General features: G+C 39.1%; 1 protein-coding gene across 1 annotated transcript; it reads left to right on the top strand.

Moving 5' to 3' along the window:
* Positions 1-2,785: 2,785 nt before the first annotated feature.
* On the top strand, positions 2,786-19,069 carry SERPINE3 (serpin family E member 3). Its single transcript, XM_058800386.1, has 8 exons — positions 2,786-3,044; positions 5,709-5,936; positions 6,578-6,775; positions 11,465-11,663; positions 12,713-12,813; positions 14,853-14,939; positions 16,912-16,995; positions 19,026-19,069. Exons 1-8 carry the CDS (start codon positions 2,786-2,788, stop codon positions 19,067-19,069), a joined length of 1,200 nt encoding a protein of 399 aa, XP_058656369.1.
* The last annotated feature ends 1,358 nt before the right edge of the window (positions 19,070-20,427 follow it).

Here is a 20,427-nt window from a genome sequence, read left to right as displayed (position 1 = left end):
TCATATGTAAAGCACCTTTCTTATTCCCCACGGTTGCCTTGAACAATGTTGATCCAGTTTTAGTTTTCTTAAGTCCTGCTTTTCTGTAAACACTGCTCTTGCTGCAAAGAGTCCTCCACAGCTTTCCTTTCCTAAAACAGTTGCAGAGAGGAAAGATTTGAAACAAACACTCCCATTTCTAAGTCTCCTTTGGGATGAGACAAGACCCAGAACAATTTTTTCCCTTTCCCACTGAAACTATGCTGTCTTACACCACATTTTTACCAGGTCTAGTTTTCAACTATGTCTTCCATAAATACATACCTACCCCAAATCTGAATAGCAACATTTTTGCAAAGTGGGAAGTGAATGTTATTTTCAGGCAGTAATGCCTAAAACCTTCAGGGGTTCCCCAGCCTTCATTTAAATCTTAATAAATCCACAGAGGAGTATCAAGAAGGGCAAAGAAATGTCTTTTCAGGTCCAGAGCCTCTGGGAACACCACATCAAATCCAGTGTACAGTCCTCACCAGTGACCAGAGCTAATTTATCTATTGACAGCTTTGAGACCTTTGAGAAATCACGTGGTGGCCTCTGTTTCATTCCCTCTGAATACATCTCCACTCCAGTGGAAACTGTTAATGATAACTTCCGCAGAGAGGTCCTCATTCAGCCAAACCCCTAAGCCCAAATGTAATCTACAGCCTGAAGGTACTGCCATATTGAAATCTGTGGCAAAATTACATTTCTGCCTGTTGTGTTAGACTGTGACTGATCAAGCTGTTGCATCTCACCAGTCCTTGCAGGAATGTGCTCTAAATCCCAGGATCCTGAAACAGACCCCAGTGTCTGCATCTATTCTGGCACATTCTCCAAACAGCAGAGAGAGAGGAACAGCACAAGAAGAGAATAAGAGAGGCCCACTGCTTCATTCTCACTTGGGCTGTGATTCCATTGTGTGGCTGTTCCTTCCCTGCTAAGAGTGAAGCAGCAGCACCTGAATTATTGCTTGATTGCAATGCCCTTTTCCCAATGTCTTCTTTCCCACTTGCAACAATAATGTATATTGTGAAATGGCCAAGTGTACAACACCAAACTCTGAAGATCAATAAGTTGCAGTTGTTCATTAATTTTTAAGCCAAATCTTGCTTGTCTTAGGTGGCATTGTGAGGCTGTGAGGCTGAACCTGTGAATATGATGAGCCTGATTTGATCTCATCACACGAAGGAAGACATGAACAACTGCAACTGCTTTTAAAGCAGTCACAACCACAGCTCTTCTGCTTCTGGTCCATTCAAAGTGGCCCCTTCCTTATTTGCTCTCCTTCAGGTGCAGCACTTTGTTGTTTCTTTCCTTCTGGAAACTAAAGAGTGAAAGAAAGTCTTGCTATTTCAGATAGCATTAATTAAAAACAAAGGGAAATAAAGACATTTTAATTGCACGGGATTTCTGAATAAGGTTTCAAAGTGGGGGTAAAAAAATTAGCTGTGTGCCTGGTACACAGAGAGCCCTTTCTCTTCCCCTTTGTGGCAGAGGAATCAATGGAATTCATATAAAAGAAGGAGGGGGGTGGGAAGAGAGATAGGAGATGCCTTGCTCGGTACCAGCAGGTCACAAGCCTCATGAGGCTCGAGCAGGGCTTGCGAGGAAGTTGCTGACTCTCTGTCCATGTGTACCTTTTTGTTCCTTGCCTTGGATTTGCTGGTCAGTGGCATGCTGCTTTGCCTGGCTCTCCATAGAGCTTGTAGCCTACAGGAATTTGGACAGAGTGGTACAGACATCGCCGACAGAGACTCTGATCACTGACTATCCCTTTAAATGCAGTCTCATGACTTAGTCCTTGCTCCACTACCTATTAAAGAAGGAGACAAGACCTTCATAGGCAGCTTCCATTCAGACACCCAGAAGGACACAGAAAGGCAAGACAATTTAACCGAGCTAACTGTGAGTAAATACAAAGCATTAGAGGTGCTCTCTAGAGCAAAGGGCATGGAGAAAGATTTGTAGGAAATCCTGAGGTGAAAGAAGGTGCAGTAATTTTTAAAATATACTTGCATACATTCTTCAAATGTGGAATTCTGTAAGGAAAGCTATTCTCTCATTTTAACATTATTCCTTCAAATATGAATCTAAGTGTCTCTTAATAGAACGTTGACCAGTGCTTGATTTCCCATAAAAATCTGATGTGATGATTTTGTGCTGCAAGCACTGGAGCCTTTTGCAAATATCACCTTTTCTTTCACTGGCATAAATTTCACAGAGGGAATACCTGGGGGGGAAATTTGAAGCCACCCTTTTGCAAACTTGGATCCAAAGCCCAGCCTGGAGGCTCCAATTAGATTTCTGCACTTCACAAGGGGTGGCCTTCCTTCTGGGAGTGCTGGGTGTGACCCCCCTTCTGCTGGGGACAGAAAGGAGCTCAGCAGCATGGAGATTGCACTGAGTTGTCCCATCATGCGTGCAGGTAGCTAATTTTTAACCAAGAGACTGTGTGTCTCCAGGCTCTGTAATGGAATACCATATTACATGCTACAGCATTCTGGAAAATTCAGTTCTTGTTAGTCAACAGAGTCATCAGCACGTCCATACATATGTATTTTCTTTTCTTTTTCTTTTTTATTTTTTTAATGTCAGTAGCTACTGAGTAGACCTGGACAAGTATTTTAACAATTATCATTAGTATTGCAAGTGACATCTCAACACTGATGGAAAGTTCCTCTGCCACCTCAGCCTATTGCTTTTCTAAATATATCCATGTCATTAATTGCAGGTATTAGCTGGTGGAGACTGCTCCCAGCTCATCTTCATGTTGCCCATTTTATTCTCTGCATTCATCCTGTCTGCTTGCTGCACAGCCAAGGGGAACTGCATCTCCTATGATGAGCTGAGAGAGCTGAAGACTGAATTTGCCATCAGTCTTTACCGGCAGGTGTCTGAAGCAGAGAACAGGACCAATCTGGTTGTCTCTCCAGCAAGTGTGGCTGCTTCTTTGGAGCTGCTGCAGTTTGGAGCTCAAGGAAATACCTTTACAGAGCTGCAAGATGTCCTAGGATACAGCATTCATGGTAATGTACTTTAAAAAAAATCCTTATTGTCTTACTTTTTGTAATAAAGTTACAGCTTTACAAAGGTGACAGGAATTGCACACATCATATTAAACTTCTGCTTTCTCTCTCACTGCAAGATGTAGTTTTCTCTGTCTTTGACAGCCAGGTATCAGATGGACAAAGGAAACTCAAGGGAGTAGTTGACAAACAGGTTATTATTCCTCTTTTTTTCTGAATCAGTACTTACTCTCTTATGACACAAAATACAGCTACATCTAGAAAAGCTACTTCCCTGAGCAGCAGAATTACGCCAGGTTTGCCAGAGGTCCATTGTGTCCACTCTGTCCTGGTCTCCTTTGTGTGCTCTGCAAAGAACTGCCAGGCAGAGAACAGTGGTTTTCTCTCCTATCCCACTAAAAAAATTTCATGAAACCTATAGAAGCTGAATTATATTTAAGACTTTTCTAATACTATTACAATTGGCCAAAAAGATGAAAAGTTATCAGAAGGAGACTGGCAGACTGAGATATACATTGACAGATGGATGGTGCAATTGCATCTTTCCCTGAAAGCAGGCTAAAATATAAAACTCACTGGGAATTTGGAAGGGATATGGGAAAGACAGATGTCTTTAAATCCAGCATTGTCAGCTGAATTTAAGGATGCTGTTTTCATTTTAGCTCTGGATTATCCTACCATCTCAAATCACATGTCAAAAACTATTTTACATTATGGGCAGAATGTTTATGAAAAGCAGATGACTGCCTCATCTTCAAAATTTGCAGCTTACATACAATACTTATGTATAGAGATAACACTGCTATTTCTCAGCATAAAATTTACCTTCAGGGCATGAAAACTAAAACCCACAGCAATTTCATTGTCCTGTGCCTCAGTAACCTGCCTCAGTCACCAGCACCATTCTGAGCAGCATTGATATTCCACCCCAGCACAGCAGTGACAGCTAACTCTGGCTGATCCATACAGATACAGCTGCATGTACTGACACAGGGAGAGTGCATCTAAATTATGAGCAGCTGATATAACAAAGTCTTGCCTACTGACTCCTATTTTTGTAAATTCAATTCCTAAACAACATTAATGCATACAAGGATTATACCTTGCTTGACACTTCTGGTCATTACGGGATCAGTTATTATGAAAGGACCTTACAGAATAACATTTCAAAGTGAAATTCAAGCACAGATCTTCACAGAAAATTTAACAGAGAAGTGCAGGGGCTGTTAATGACCTGCTAGCTCTTTTATGATCTCTTCTTCTCATGTGGCACATCATGGCAAGCAGACATTTTATCTCCATTTGAGCTGTCTGTGGCATAAACCACATGAGCTTTGGCTTTCAGCAATATTAATGCATGAATGTGAAAATAAAGTAGGATGGGATCTATTGTTATTGGTATACAGTGTATTTCCAGTAACAGGGAAGGAAACCACTTCCTCAAATGGTCTAAATCAAATAAATAAATTAAATTCTTAGATGAAATTTTCTATAAGATGAATAAACACAAATTGTGAATGCATGCATATATGAGAAAATTCCATTCTTCCAGTAGATGTTTGCATTAATGTTTATGTTGGTCTGCCCTAACTAATTATGAAGGATATGGTTAAAACCTTAGCAGGCTGAAAACAATGAAAACATCAATGGTTCATTCACTGCTCACAGAGAATCTGCTCCTAGATGCACTTGTAAACTTCTCTCAATGTTTGGAAAATTTGTTCACCTTTATTCTAGTACTAACAAAAACAATGTATAATGGGATCTCTAGATATCTCAATGTATCTCTAGATAGCACAGACAAAAAGACATGCTTTAAAATTATTTCTCTTTGCTGTTTAATTAAAGCAATTTTGAGCTGTTGTCCAAGCTAGAATTCGCGACTTTGGTTAGCTAAGCACCGTGGTGAAGTCACAAGCTTGGGATACCACTCCTCACATTCATCTCTGCCTCTAATTTACCATCTTTGACTTCTCACATCTTTCAGAGAGCTCACCAAGTGCTCCTATACTAATGCAAGACACACAAGAACTTTACAACTCAGACTATGTTTTCTTTTAAAAAGAAAAAAGTCCACTGTTGTGGGCTGTATAAATAAAGGAGTCACTTATAACACATGAAGCAACTTATCAGCTCAGTTTAGCCAGGGCTCATCAGCAATACTGGGGCAGTTTGGGACACCATCCTTCAAGAAATCAAACAACATCTAAGGGCCAAGGGTGGCAGAAGGGTCATCAGGGAAATGCTTTTCCTGGGATAGGTGGATAAGGTCAGGAGAAGGAGATAGCAGAGTTGTGGCATTGGCAGCTCAGCCAGTCATGGCCAGAGGCACTAATTCTCACTGGTGGGAGCTCAGAGAGTGACCAAGAAAGAATAACTACCTTATGAACTGTGTCTGCATACAAACTGTGAGCCTGGCATGAGATCCGCCACTTGGCACTTCCACACTGGGGTGATTTCTACAGACACGTGAAGGGAGCTTTCCAATGCCCAGTGCATCACTGCCCGTGGCAGCAGTGCTTGACAGGAGTGCTCCAGTTGTTATAGGGGTTTAAGAGTCAGAGGACACTGGTGTCAGCACTGGAGCTGAGAGCTGCAGAGCTCTGGGGCAATCCCTGCTGTCCTTAGCCTCAGCACAATTACAGTTTCTCTCTTGCCTGGCAGATCAAAGCGTGCAGGATTTCATGCACACGGTGGATGAAGCAGAGACTGACTCCAGCCAAGGCACAGTGGTCCAGCTGGGATGTTCCCTCCTTGTGGATGCAGGCGTGCAGCTCTCACCCGACTTTGCCGAGCGTGCTGCACGCTGGGCCAACAGCAGCCTGCTCCAAACCAACCTCACCGACCCCAACACCACCCACACACAGGAGTGGATCACCACTGACCTTGCAGGTACCATAGGGACCCACAGAAATGGTTGCACACCAATGAAATATAAAATAAGAGTAATGGGAGAAGTAGATTTTAACCAAGCATAAAGATTTTTGCCACACTCCATGTTGCCCAAACCAAGGCTGAAAGGCAAGAAACCTAATTCTTGTGTTAACACTCATCTGTAATGTGAAGAAAGAGCTGGAATAGGTCTGAATCTATGAGCAGTGTCAAGCTGCTAACCACTTTGCCTTGTTCCCTTAATTTTTAAAAAGGCAATCATTTGCAGTGTTCTCAGTTTTAATTAGGAACAGCCTAATTCCCCTTGGACCGTATTCATGGCACTGAATGCTTTCATGGTGCTACAGGGGACACACAGGGGCGTAAGCTCAGCAGTCAGATTCTGAGTTTAAAAAATCTCAGTGGGGAATAAAAGCACTGGCCAGCTCAATCTCAACTCTGGAGAGAGCATGGACCAACAGGCAGCTCCAGGGAGGTGCATGTGTAACTGGGGAGGGGAAGGTAGAGGGTGGGCAGTGCCTTGTGAGTTGTGCCTCTAGGCCTTAGGGGTGGAGAGTGGTCTCAGCTTGCTTTATTTAGTCACTCAGACCTGGGCACGTAGGACGGCATGTGTTCCCCTCCCTTGTCTCTTTTCCATGCAGATGGGGATATGCGTGGGATGGCACCGGGGAGCGCTGGGTCATCGCTCAGCCAGGTCACCCTGGTGAGCACCCTGTACTTCAGAAGCATGTGGCAAAAGAAGTTTTCCTTCATGGATTCCCAGATGTTGCCTTTTACAACGCCAGAGGGCTTGACCCTGAAAGTGCCTACCATGCACCACACAGCTGAAGTTAACTATGGTAACTGTCCTTGATCCAGATTTGATCTACTGTGCAATATGGAACAGATTTATTTCATTTCCACAGATACCACACTAAGATGTATTGTTTTCCCAGCTTGGAGAGTCTCAGAAGAGGTCCTATCAAATTAAAAGACCACCCAGGTGACCAAATTGACTCCTCATAATTCCAGGCAATAATAAAACAGATCCTGGGTTCAAAATGGTTCCTAAAATGTCTACTGTCCCATCCCTCATAGACCAACGCCTCCCACTACTCCATAAAAAACTTGTCAGATGTAGGAAACAGTCAAAAGGCACCAATACATTGTCCCAGGAGAAAGAGAGAGAAAGAAAGAGAGAGAAAGAAAGAGAGAGTGAAAGAAAGAGAGAGAGAAAGAGAGAGTGAAAGAAAGAGAGAGAGAGAGAGAGAGAGAGAAAGAAAGAGAGAGAGAGAGAGAAAGAAAGAAAGAAAAAGAAAGAAAGAAAGAAAGAAAGAAAGAAAGAAAGAAAGAAAGAAAGAAAGAAAGAAAGAAAGAAAGAAAGAAAGAAAGAAAGAAAGAAAGAAAGAAAGAAAGAAAGAAAGAAAGAAAGAAAGAAAGAAAGAAAGAAAGAAAGAAAGAAAGAAAGAAAGAAAGAAAGAAAGAAAGAAAGAAAAAGAAAGAAAGAAGAGAGACTGAGGGATGACTGACTGATGAATGACATGACTGACTGACACACTGCAGTATACAAAGTCCTTTACAATAGCATGGAGCTGGTCAAATAAAGCTGGCTAGGAAGGGGCTACAGTAGGAATCACTTCTGACCCCATGACAGAGGGGCAATTAAGACTAAAATTATATCAAGCCCCCACCAATTTGATTTGCTGGGTAAGAAATTTCCTGGCCCCTCAGCCAAATCACCGCCCCTTGAATGTGTGAGCACCAGAGGGAGCAGAGCATAAACAGGAGCACCAGCACTGCAGACCTGCAGATGTGGTCACAGCCTGTCTCCAAGTCTTTAGGGAAAAACTGCAGATCTTGAGGAACAAATTCTAGAAATATAAAATAAATTATTATGTCATGTATACCAAATCAGTGGATGATCTCAGCATGAGCTTAAAACAGTATAAATATAGGTCAAACTTTTATTTGTATAATATATGAATACAGTGTAGGCTACTTTCAAAGATTTGATGTATGTGGGTTGCTGACAGAAGGACTCATGCTGCAGGCTTAATTTTCTGCCACCAGGAATTATGCCAGTTAGCTACACAATCTCTTTCAAAATATAAAAAGCTCTTTTCCCTCCTACTCTAAATTTCAGAACTGCACTTGGATAAAAACTGTCCAAATTCCAAATCTAATTTTTTTTGAAGACAGATTTATATCTCTTAACATCCTGACTGATTTATCCTTTAAGTTAAATAGCTTCTCCTCAGCTTTGACATTTACTCCCAAATGTAATTGCAAGTCACCAAGTTTTCTCTCAATTTCCTAATAGCTAAGAGGAAGATGCCAGGCTCTTCTAAACTATTCAAAAACGAAATGCTCAAATTCTCTACTAGTTCTATTTTTGAACTTTTCCAATTTAAATTAATCTTTCTTGAAAATGACCAGAAATATACACAAAACTCTCAATGAGGGGATACACATGCTTGATAAAATGCTTTTACAGTTTCTATGTCTTGATAAAAATACCTCGTGTAGTGCATTGCAGAACTGGCTCAGGGTGGTTACCCAAGGTTGGCCCCACCAGGGCCTTTTTCCTTTTGGCATTTTTTCCTAGGTAAATCAAGAGGAGAAAAATCTCCAGAGATATATAAATTCTTTGCGTGTTTTTGACCCACCATTTTGTTTCCATCACTCCAGTCTCCATGGCAATCTCACTGTTTATCTTTGATAGAAGTCCTGAGCATTGACAATACTTTGGAAAGCTACTAGTGACCCTTTTCAACCTCTTGTACCTTTGCTCATTGCAGTTTCCCCTTCAAGTTGCTGCTTGCTGCCTTGCCTTTCTGGTTCTAAGTGCCACCATTTCTACCTGTAAATAGTGGCACGGTGAAACAATATTTCATGTTTTACCTAAAATTAGATGGCTGAATCTATGCTTTTTTATCAAATTAGTTAACAAGTCAAAAAAGCTTATAACTTTGTTTGCCAGTCTACATAATATTGCAATTTATTTCACTTTCTATTTCTCTCTGTGACCTGATTATTCTTTTCTCCAGAGTGTCTTAAAACTTCTCAAAGACAGACCTAAAGTTTCTGAGATTGCCTTCTTTTTCTTACAAATGTACTCCTGCTCCCTAGTCATGGGAAAAAACAATCATCAGGCTATAAAAAATCTTTGCTGACTCATTTGCAATTCCACATCCAAGTTCTTCTCATATTCTGGGGTGGTCATTAAGGCCTCAGATTATTAAATGACAGAAGGCAGGATGCTGCTGTTGCTTGTACAAGCAGAGATCTCAGGTAAAGCCAATTACCAGGAGTTCCACAGCTGAACTGCATTCTCTGACCATATATTTGCTCCAGAGTCCTTGCAAAGTTGATGTGAAATAATTTGTCGTGCACTTTTGACCACTTGCCAAAACATAAGATACTACATCCTATCATCCTTAAGTAGGTAGCTAGAGCACTACATTTTTGCACAGAAAAGGAAAGACAAAATATTTATATTACCTTTCATCCAGGCTGAAATGTGTGAGCTCTTTGCAGCTGGAGAGACTTTTGAGCAAAGCTGAAATGGAAGGGATCATTTAAAATTTGCTGGTTGTCAGATTTGATTGGGCCGATTCAATCATTGTCACTAAAAAATCCAGAAACATTTCTAACAAATCAGTTTAAAATTAATGCAAAAGACTGGCTCAGTACAACTAAAGAGAGGACTGAGATGACTGTCATTCATTATTAAACGATAGCAGCTGTGTCCCACCAGGATCTGAAACACAGAGTGAGAAAGATAAGCTGTGGCCTGTTATCAATTGTAGCATTTACAACATTGTTTATCCTTTTAACATTGCCAAACAGAACAAACCAGCCTGGGGACAAGTAAGACTGCTCTAAGAAAATGTCAACATCACACAACTTCTTAAACACCACAACCATTTTACATATTCATTTTTCCAAGCAATTTGTTAACAACGTTTGAATTCTAATTTAGCATATGTGTAATCCTTATGGGATTACTTCAAGCAACAAACACTAAGTGTTCTGACTCAATAATCTCAAGTCTTTGATTTTCTTTCTAATTAATAAATAAGGACTGTATAACCTTTGTGCAGAACGCGCTGACTTCAAAATACCAGCATGCCAACAAATTATATCACTCATGTCCAGTGCACTGCAAATATAAACTTCTGTGCCTGCCCATTAAAAACCAGAACATCTTTTCCCAGCAAATTATCCACATGCTGGGAGTTGGTTTTAACAGAGCAATTCTCTCTCCAGATTGCAAGGCAGGAGGGCTAAGAGCCTAAAATTTAATCTAGCAGAACAATCAACACTTAATGAATCCTTTCTAGTCCATATCTGCAAACCTAACAAACACTGTACACAAAATATTTAAGACATCCTATAGCTATGTATTTGTTGACAAATATTTAGGTAATATGAACATGAGCTACACATACCCATACACAGTTATTTACAACCACTGCCTCAAACAGTGTGAGCATCTCCTCTAGAAGATACAACAGCTACAGCTGGGTGAAGGAGGTGTAGATTCAATATTTTGGATGGCCTGCAGTAAAGGCAGTAGGACTTTCACTTGTGCCTTGTACTTAAGTTGTACTTAACTCCTGGCCCACTAACTATTGCTGAGTGTTCCTGAAATGCTACTTACTGGATTCTTATATGAAAACATAAGGAAGCAAAATTGTGACCGCCCAATCTGTTCTATTGTATAACAGAATCCATTAGAAATGCCTGGATTAATTGTTTTTTTGGAATATGGGATGAAAATGGTACTTTTAAATGGCTGTTACAAATCGCTGTAAAATTAATTGCAAGTTTGGAAGCTCTCCAGCTTTTTCTCTCTCTTTTAATTTTGAGACTACTTTTTATGACCTTCATCTGACTGTTATAAATCTCTGTGCCTAGATTTTAAAAAATTATAAATTTGGTGCTTAAATAAAAATAGTTAATGCTTAAATAAGCATATACTAACTCTTGTTTAATAGAACTATCTTTTTATTGAAATAAGATTAAAATAGATTTTAAAGGTAGTAAAGATGAAAACATGAGCCAAAGTAGGTTTCAATTAATCAGCTAGACACTGCATTTTATTTTCATAATTCCTATCTGTTGTAGTAAAATTTTAGTGAAAAATACAATAAAATTGTAAGTTCATTCAAAGAATATACATTATGGGAAGAGTCATCATAGTTGCTGTCATTGCCTTGGTAGTTCTGGGTTTTTTATCCCCAAACTGAGCAAGCAGGACAGCTGTTATATGGAACAGTAATAAAATACCCATGCTCTGTTGAGGTGTTTCTTCAGGGGCTATCAGTGGCACTGGCACTGCTCTGCCAAGGTATCTGTGTCTCTGGCACACTCAGGGTGAGTCCACAGCAGCCTGAGCTGGCTGCAGGAGCCCAAGAGCTGGAAACCACTCCCTACATCCCACCACAGCTGCTCTGAACTGCCTGCTGACCCCAGCATGGGTTGTGGGTTCGGGGTTTTCTTCCCACTTGCATGATGAAATAAAATCTCTCTTTGCCCACCCACAGGCCAGTTCCAGACTGCAGCTCTGGAGGCTTTCAGTGTGGTCGAGTTACCCTACCTGGGAGAGAAACTCAGCATGTTCCTAGTGCTTCCCAGCCACAAAAGAACACCTTTGTCTCAGATTGAGTCTCACCTTTCTACCAAAACCATAACCCTCTGGGCCAACAGCTTGAAGAGAACAAAGATGGACATTTTTCTGCCTAGGTAAGCAACGTTAGCACAATGGATTCACTACTTTAGCTGTCAGAATTCCATGTGACCAGTGCTGACACAAGCAGTGTGTGAGCAAAATCAAATTACATGCTTTTGGTTTCATTATTCATCACATGATCAGAGATGCTCTAACCCTTTCTTAAACCACAAAAGAGGTGAGCCAGGAATGACAAGACTTTCTGGTTACACTCTGTACTGTTTAAAAAAACCCTAAGTATTTCAGTTGATCCTACAGCTTTTACTTACAATTTGGGGTATAAATCCTTTAAGGATCTAAACCAGAGAAATGTTGCTAGACCTTTCCCACACTCATTTTTCTCTTTGTTTAGGGAAGAACAAACACATAACCTCCTAAAGACACACTATTTTGTCTTTCTTAAACTTGTCGGAGTACTAAAAAAGCATGGGACAAAGAGCTTGGCCTCCCTCCAGCAGCCATAACCATCTTTCCATGCACAAAGCAGGTTTCACTCATGCATTTTTCCGCTTTAGTCGGTTGTTGCTTTAGCAAACACCTATGCTGGAGGATTTTCTATCATCTACTCCAGTAAAATTGCATAGCAGGAGGAATTAGGCACAAAAGGCTTTATATGGCTGTATCCATTGTATGGATTAGTATGGAAGGGCTTCATTACACACGTCCCCTACAAGATATTCATCACATTAACAGAACACTGAAAACCAGTGTGGACATTTATATTTGTTTTCTTCAAGCTAATTTTTGGGAAATATTTCCAAGGGCCATTTGCTATAGCCAAAAATAATATTAGAAATAGAACACTTCATGAAAATGCAGAATTCACATGTCAAGAAGATTTAGTAGCAATCTGATTGCAACAGAGGGATTCCTTCTGTTAATGGCTTCAGGTGAAAGTGAGCTACTTTTCTGCAAATACACCATCAGACAATGCACTGGGCTTATACAGGAAGACATGGATGAAATGCAAAGGCTTGAAATAAATTGTATCTGTTAATGACGTTTAATTCTACAAAACACTACAAATCCTGCATTTAAATAAAGTCTATCATATTAATTTCAGGTTCAGTATTCAAAGCCTTTTTGACCTAAAGACAGTTCTTTCTGCCTTGGGAATTAGAGATGCATTTGATCCCATCACTGCTAATTTTAAAGGCATTTCAGGTAAGAGGCTTGACTGAATACAAAATGACCCTTGACCCAATAGTTGCAGATTCTTACATTTGAATGATTTGTTAGACCTGCCTGGCTCTTCTGAATTGATTGTACTTCTTTATCTGTGAAACTCTAAAGCACAATTCACACTTAACTGCAATTGTATTTTGAGCTGTTTTCTAGGAAAGAGGAACCTGAAAAGGAAAGGTTTGGTTTTGGTCTTGAACTTACTTTTTTCTTGTCTATAAAATTAAAACTGTCAAGACAGTGTAGGCCTAGGAAAATGGCTATTTATTCAAAAATTTAGGATGCTTTAGTAAAACTTACATTCCTGTTTGTGTTTTCAAATAGTTATTTAACAGTGAGAGGGATGCTGGTCCAACAAATGGATAGTCCAACTCCTGACACTGCAAACAATACTGGTTTATGCCCAGGCTATATTGTCTTGCTAATCCAGTAATCAGTATACAAAGTTACACTTTCCCTCTGCTAAAATACTGTTGTAATGGCTAAATTCCTCTGCTCCTTGGAAAATTTGTCCCCATTTAATATTAAATGAAAAATAAAGAATCCACATTATTTATTCTTTTTGACTCCTTCCAGCAACAAAATATTTCAACTTAAGTCATTTCTGCTCACAGTAAAGACTTGGGAGTGTAGCTGCCCAGCAAGCAGCTCACATTCTTGTGCATGTGAGTGAATAAATGAAATTGCTCCAATTCAGACAAACCTGCTTTTACAGAAAAGTTGCTTTCCTGGGATGAACCTCAGAAGGCACATTACTCATGGAGTTTTTAATGCTGCTCTTAAAAGTGAACATAGCAATGTTCCATTGCAATATAGATCTCAGCCTGCACAGAGATGAACATTAAAATAATTGGTTACTGCTCACTGCTGCTTTGCTTATTGCAAACAAATGTTAATATACTGATAAATTACACAAGGATGTATTTTATAAAGTTAATATCTATTTAAATAAGATAAATACTTTGGGGAAATTAATTCCATAAACAATATAATTTACCAGCTTCCCTTTGGCTTTTGGCATACAGGATAAGGCTTGTAGAAGTATGTGATCCTGCCCTGGCAGGGTTATGGAACAAAGGATATGTTGAGACCCTTTTTAGTTCTAGCCTTACACCACCATGTTGTAGCAGTAGGGTTCTATGTGGTCTAAGAGTTATGTAAGGCAGAGTTCACAAGGAAAATATATCATTTACTTAACCAATAGATAGTTGGGGGCAAAAATAGGTAAATTTTCATAGGTAAGTTTTCATTTCCTCTTCTGTATGAAGGAGAAGGATAAGCTTAAAAATATTTACTCTCAGATCACATTTAGCAAATACATGTGTTACTTCATTTCAAACCTGAAATAGCTTTTTTAGATTTGAAAGCTTGTTTTTCCCCCTGAACAACGTGTAAGATTTATCTACTTTTTAAAATTCTTCCTCTCCTTAGTTTTGTCCTGCTTGATTCCCTCCCAGTTTTTCTGACTAGACAAAATTAAGACAGAAATAGATAAAATTCTCTTTTAGCATTTCTTTGATTTGACCTACATGTTGGACTTGATCCTTGAATTCAAACAAGAAAAAAAAGAAACTTCTCTACCTTTCCTGCTTTCTACCTTGTACAGGCAGCTGGAGAAAAGCAAACTTCTAACACTCTCTTCAGTGTCTTTCTGAAATTAATTCTTTTCCAAGATTCATTTTATGTCACTTCCATTGTTTCTTCCTGAGGAACATTTTTTTCTATATTTTCCTTTCTAAGTGTTCTTCAGTTCTTTCATTGCCTTCACTCTGTTAAAGTTTCTATTTTCACTATGTAACCTTGCCTTCCACCACAAAGTGGTGACCTCTCAAACTAGTAACTCCCATTCAGCATTCAATCCACTCTAACCATATAGTGGGAGAACAGTCAAAGGCTGAAATACTTAAGTTATGTGATCCTTAGATTCTGCACAAAAAAAGGTAAAAGCATTCTAATTATTTTTTTAAATATGTTTGTAATGAAATGCAGAAAATAACTTCTTAATTTTGGGGGTTTTGCAGAGCAAGATAGTCTTTATATTTCAGAAGCTATCCATAAAGCAGAGATTGAAGTAACAGAAGATGGTATAAAGGCATCAGGATCTACAGGTAAATCAAATACTTAGACAAACTTCTCACTTCTGGAGCTTACCACTATAAAACCAACTACTAGTCTTTTATTTAAAACAAAACAAACAAGCATAGGTAGAATTCACATGTATGCCTAACAAACTTTTGTATTTAACACATTTCCATTTTACCTTTGCAATTGCTCACAAGAAACCTTAATTTTTGATGTCCGATTAAGGTGTAATGGATGAAATGAAAAAAACAACTTTGCCAGTTCAGGGAAAATTCAGTTTGAGAAAATATACCACTTATTTTTCTGCTGGTTAAATATCTACTTGTTCAGATCATAAGAACAAAAAATGAAAAAAGGTTAGTAATATTTTGTCTACAGCCCCTGAACTGCTATAGGACTTGAGGATGATTTCTTTGATAGCATTAATGGTAATGATGGACAAGTTTTATGCAGACAAGCTTGATTCTTATATACTTTGAAGTGTGACCTTCACGTGCAGTAGCTCCTGCTAACAGACCACTTCCACATGAGCAGATGGGACTGGGCGAGTGGGAGACTCAGAGCAAAATCTCAGCCATGGACTACCCAGTCAGTACACGACTCATTCACCATTAACCACATCTCACCTTCCTGCTTCCCTGGGCTGTACCAAGGAGAAATGTGCTCCACACCACAAGTGCTGGTGGGTCCTTGGCTGGGGCCCAGGGCACTCCATCACTTCTCCTTGCTCCCAGGGAGGAATTAAGAGGCATGTAGAGAGCATGGCAGTGCATCTCTGTGGTGCCCAAACTGTTGCACATCCCCTCGCTCCAACATCCCACAGCTGCAATGCCAAAAAGAAACCTGGGCACCTGAATTGATGTATTCAGTATTCCTCTATAAACAGCCCTGAATAAGACACACGTGTACATATGATGGTGTGCAGAACGCATCTGGCATAACTAAGTTAACCTTTCTGCAGAGCCATACAGTTTTAAGTTTTGTAACAGTTTTAATCTCTATCGGAGCAGTAATATTTTTAATAACTTTGTGGTAAGGCCCATACAAAAGAAATATTTTTAGGTGACTTCAGTTACACACGAAAAACTAAGAGAAAAATACTTTTATCCCCTTGAAACCAATGCTAAAACATCCCTTAACTCCTGTCAGAACAAGCTGACAAGCAAATTTTAAAAACTGCAATTACATTTATTGTTTACTTTAAAAGCTCTGGATCTAGTCACATGATGACTTGAAGCTAGGCTTTTTTGTTTTTTTCAAGCACCAAAATAGTGCCTTCTTAAACTAGTTTTATTGTGTCTTAAATGAATTTTCAAACTAGTTCCATTGTTTTAACGGTTCAAAAATAATCTAGATCTGGTGGGTTTAGTGGTGGAGTTTTTGACAAGGTATTCTAAATAGTATATAGCTAAAAGGAAGAATTTATTTAAACAAGATGTATTTTAATAATAGCTGAGCCATCATAAGTCTTAAAAACTCTTTATTTAATTGAATAATTAACCCACAACAGAGAGGAAAGACAGTCATAAACTGAGTTGAGGATACTTGAGATTTTGTTGAGAGTTCTGACAAGATAAATTCCAGGATGATGTAGGTATTTCTCTGCTGCTTGCCTCCCAATTGGATAAGGAACCACATTTGTGCCTTGCTTATCTTTTTCACCAGAACAGCATAGCTAGGAACTGGCTAACAGGTAAGGGAATAGGTATGATCTCAGCAGAGTTAGGAATGCGATGACAACACAAATTACCCCGAGATCCAATGCCAGGCAGAACACCATTCAGCATTGAAATACGCACGAATCACCTGCATGTAGTCTCACAACTCCTCACATGTTAATTTTGCCAGACTGATCTCACTTAGATAAAATTGTTGTTTTAGTCTTAAAGCAGAGGAGCAACTCAAAAGTCAAGGTACTAGCCAGTGCTTGAGGGCACTGTATGGAAGACGGAAAGAAAAAATATACATTTTACTGATGTTTTCTTTGTTGCATTACAGCAATGGTCTTACTGAAAAGATCCCGAACACCTATTTTCAAAGCAGACCGACCTTTCACATTCTTCCTGAGACAAGCTAACACAGGTAGGCACGCTCTGCCTTTCAGGAGCAGAATCCCAGCTACCAGCTACACAGGTAGCACTGAAATCAATACAAATAGCATGCCATTCCTCAGTCCAGGAAACTTCAAATAACCACAGAAACAGTGGGATTGGGGTTTTAAAGCATAGATTTTCATTTCCTTAAAAAGAATGTATAACAGTAATATAAGTCTAGGAAGTCAGATTAGCCTCTTCTTTGGACAGGCAGTATGTGCTGAAAAAATTTCCATCAAAATTATAGGCACTAGAGAGATCTCACAGATGCTGAACATTCCAGCATCAGAAACTGATCTCTACAGAGCAATTCAAGTTACAAACGGGCTGGACCAGCTGGATTAACATCTGAAGTAGTTAAAATAAAAACCTTTCCCTATAAAGGAAACTTATACTGATAGCAAACAGACTTCTGCCAAAAAATGTCTTTGCAACTGTTAACTCTTTTCTTGCAAATGACCTCCCCTAGCACCGAAACAAAATCCACCCAAAAACCCAAACAGAACTGCAGAGCACGTCTTAGAGTGAAGTATCACAGTGCTCCTTTAACTTCAATAGTGGATTATAAATCTCATTTCAGACATCCAATCACATTAAGTTACTCCAGAATGTCTGCCAAAATAAAACACCCTTTAGCTTGTTGCCAATAATAAAGAACTCCATTATTCACCATTTAGCAGGTATTTGCCACTCTGAAGCATCAGGCCAATATCCAACAACTCTTACCATTCTAAATAATATAATAATGCAGTAATTTTGCACCTGAAGTATTTTCCTACAAATCATTAAAACCACCACATTTCTCTCATACCTGGGGTCACAGTCATTTAGACCTTCAAGGAACATACAGATATTTATAGGGTTCAGTAACACATTGGGGCCTAGCACAAAGACAGAAATAATCTCCCTTATCTGCTTCCAAGCAACACACACTCTTCTCTTAGTCAGTGAATATCTGTGTAACATTTTGTTTTAAAAACCCATATCATTAATTTTGACCACAGTGCAAGCACACAAAGAGAAAATTACTGCCTTGGTTGGAATTTTGTTTTAAATATGCTTTGGCAATCATTATCAGTCAATGAATAAAAGTATTTTACTTGGCAAATAGAGAATTTTAAAACAAAAAGGCATTAGTAAGCTCACCTGTGAAACATGAGCCACAGACTCTTCAGGATTAAGAACAAACTTACTTTGGTGAATAAAATGGTCAGTTTACAATATATATATAAATTATATAAAGAGGAAGGAAATCAGACTGTAAAACAAGATTTTTATGTGAAGCATAAACTACATACCTTCCAATCAACTCAAAATTAAAAATAATTTCTGTAATTCAAGCTTTTTAATGTAAAAAGTGAAAACATTCAGTCATTTCATTTGCTCAGACTTAGTGATTCAAGTTTTTGAGGTATGGAAAACTTGAAGAGATAAACAAGATCTATTTTTCATCCACCTGTCTAAAAGCGCTTAAAACTTCTATGCCCATAAAGTTCTTCATGAATCTTTATGTAGACCAAAAGTATTCGTTGCATCAATTTTCAAGTAAGAGGAGAAATATGTTTTCCAATACTAAAAATAGCACAGTTCTGCTCAAAATAATTGAAAAATTTTAGAGTTTTTAAATCTGAATTTCAGATTTCAGCACATTCCCTTTGAAGTACAGGTAAGGTAATGTTACAAATAACCAAACAAATCCAGTCAATCTGAAACAGTCATTTCATTCTCTTCTGTAACTAAAATATGAACACAAAGCAATGAACTTAGGTTGTGTTTTGCTCAATGTAAGCTTCAGATTTTGGCAGGTTCCTGGTTTGGGCTACCAATTATTTGGAAAGGTGCTTTTAATACAGAAATGTTTTGATTTTATGACAAACATGCAATTGCAGCCAGTTTTTCCATACAGTGAACAATTCTATGATCTGCTAGCTCCATGCCTAACTTATGTATTTAAACTGTACTGCACCTAGAAAATGTGGCCCCAAACTCAAATAATGTTAATACTGTTTTCATTTACAGGTTCAGTACTTTTTATAGGAAGAGTTACAAATCCTTCATCATAAGCACTAAATGCATATACTGACTTCTGCTCCTCCTGTGATGAACTGTCCTCCAATGAAATTAAAGGCTACATTGTATGTATTTATTAAAACACAGTTTTAAGCATATCACTTTTCCAAGAATCCAATTCCAATCCAATCCCAAGAATCACCACTACCTTATTGCATTGTAGACACTGTTGAAACTTAGAGCTGTCTAGGAATCATCAGTACCACAACTACAGCAAACACAGTGTCCAAATAAACATCTGCAAAAAAATGGAACAGGTTTAGCCTCCTAAATGTTTTAATATATGAGCCAACAGCTTCTCTTCAACTTTATCATGGCTAAAGTCAGCTTGGCTGTTGCTGACTATGTAGGTGATTTGAGTGAAAACAACCCACAAGAAAGCTTTGTGATGTTATTTTTCAAGCACAATTTCATTTCCTTGTTCTGAAGCCCAAAGCTTAAGAATAAAACTGAAATTCAGCCTGACCTCAGACAGTTATAACCCAGCTGATATAGAAAATAACAAGCAAGCAGCAAAATGCTGTGAAAAGAAAATGAAGTTGAAAGGCATTTTCAAAACTGACATGGAATCATAGAATCATTAAGGTTGGAAGAAACCTCTTAGATCATAGAGTCCATCCATTAACTCAGCACTGCCACATGCACCACTAAACCAAGTCCCTAAATACCACACCTACACACTTTTTGAATGCTTCCAGGGATGGTGATTCTACCATGTGCCAGGGGCAGCCTGCTCCTGACAAAGCAGGTAAGAAGCAGAAATACCCACTCAGTGACCAAACAAATACTGCTAAAAGAGACAGCAGCACTACCTCTACTGCCTTTGAAGCACACAACATAGAACAGACATTCCAGAAAAACACTGAATGTGACTCCTGGCATCATGAAAAATGGGGGCTGCTTTTCAGCATCCTGACAAAAGTTGGGATATGGCAAGTGTTCAACAACTCATGGCACAAGCATCAGAAACCCAGGCCCATAATTTTGGGGGGAGACAGCAAATCACTACTCCCAAGAAAAGCATTAGAGAGGACTGTTTTAATCAGCTCCCACTGAATCAAACAAAGCCTTGCAGATAACCCAGAGCACCCAGCACAGCTGAAAGATGTGGCCAGTAAAGCAATCAATGATATTTTGTGTCCAGGCAGCAGCACTCTGTGGCTGTTCCCACACTTGTAAACCCGTAAAATCCTCTGAGACAGAAAACCTCTGTGCAGCCTTCCTCAAAGGCTACTGACCCCTGCTTACTGCACTGTATCCCCCAATAAAACCACAGGGTTTGTCGTGGCTACAAATGTGCCTACAACACATCACTTTGTTATGCTGGCCACCAAAAGTGCAAAGTACACAA

The sequence above is a fragment of the Ammospiza caudacuta genome, chromosome 2, assembly GCF_027887145.1.
Source record: "Ammospiza caudacuta isolate bAmmCau1 chromosome 2, bAmmCau1.pri, whole genome shotgun sequence".
Lineage (NCBI taxonomy): Eukaryota > Metazoa > Chordata > Aves > Passeriformes > Passerellidae > Ammospiza > Ammospiza caudacuta.
The sequence above is the reverse complement of the archived record's forward strand: the minus strand, read 5'-3'. Positions and strand labels throughout refer to the sequence as shown.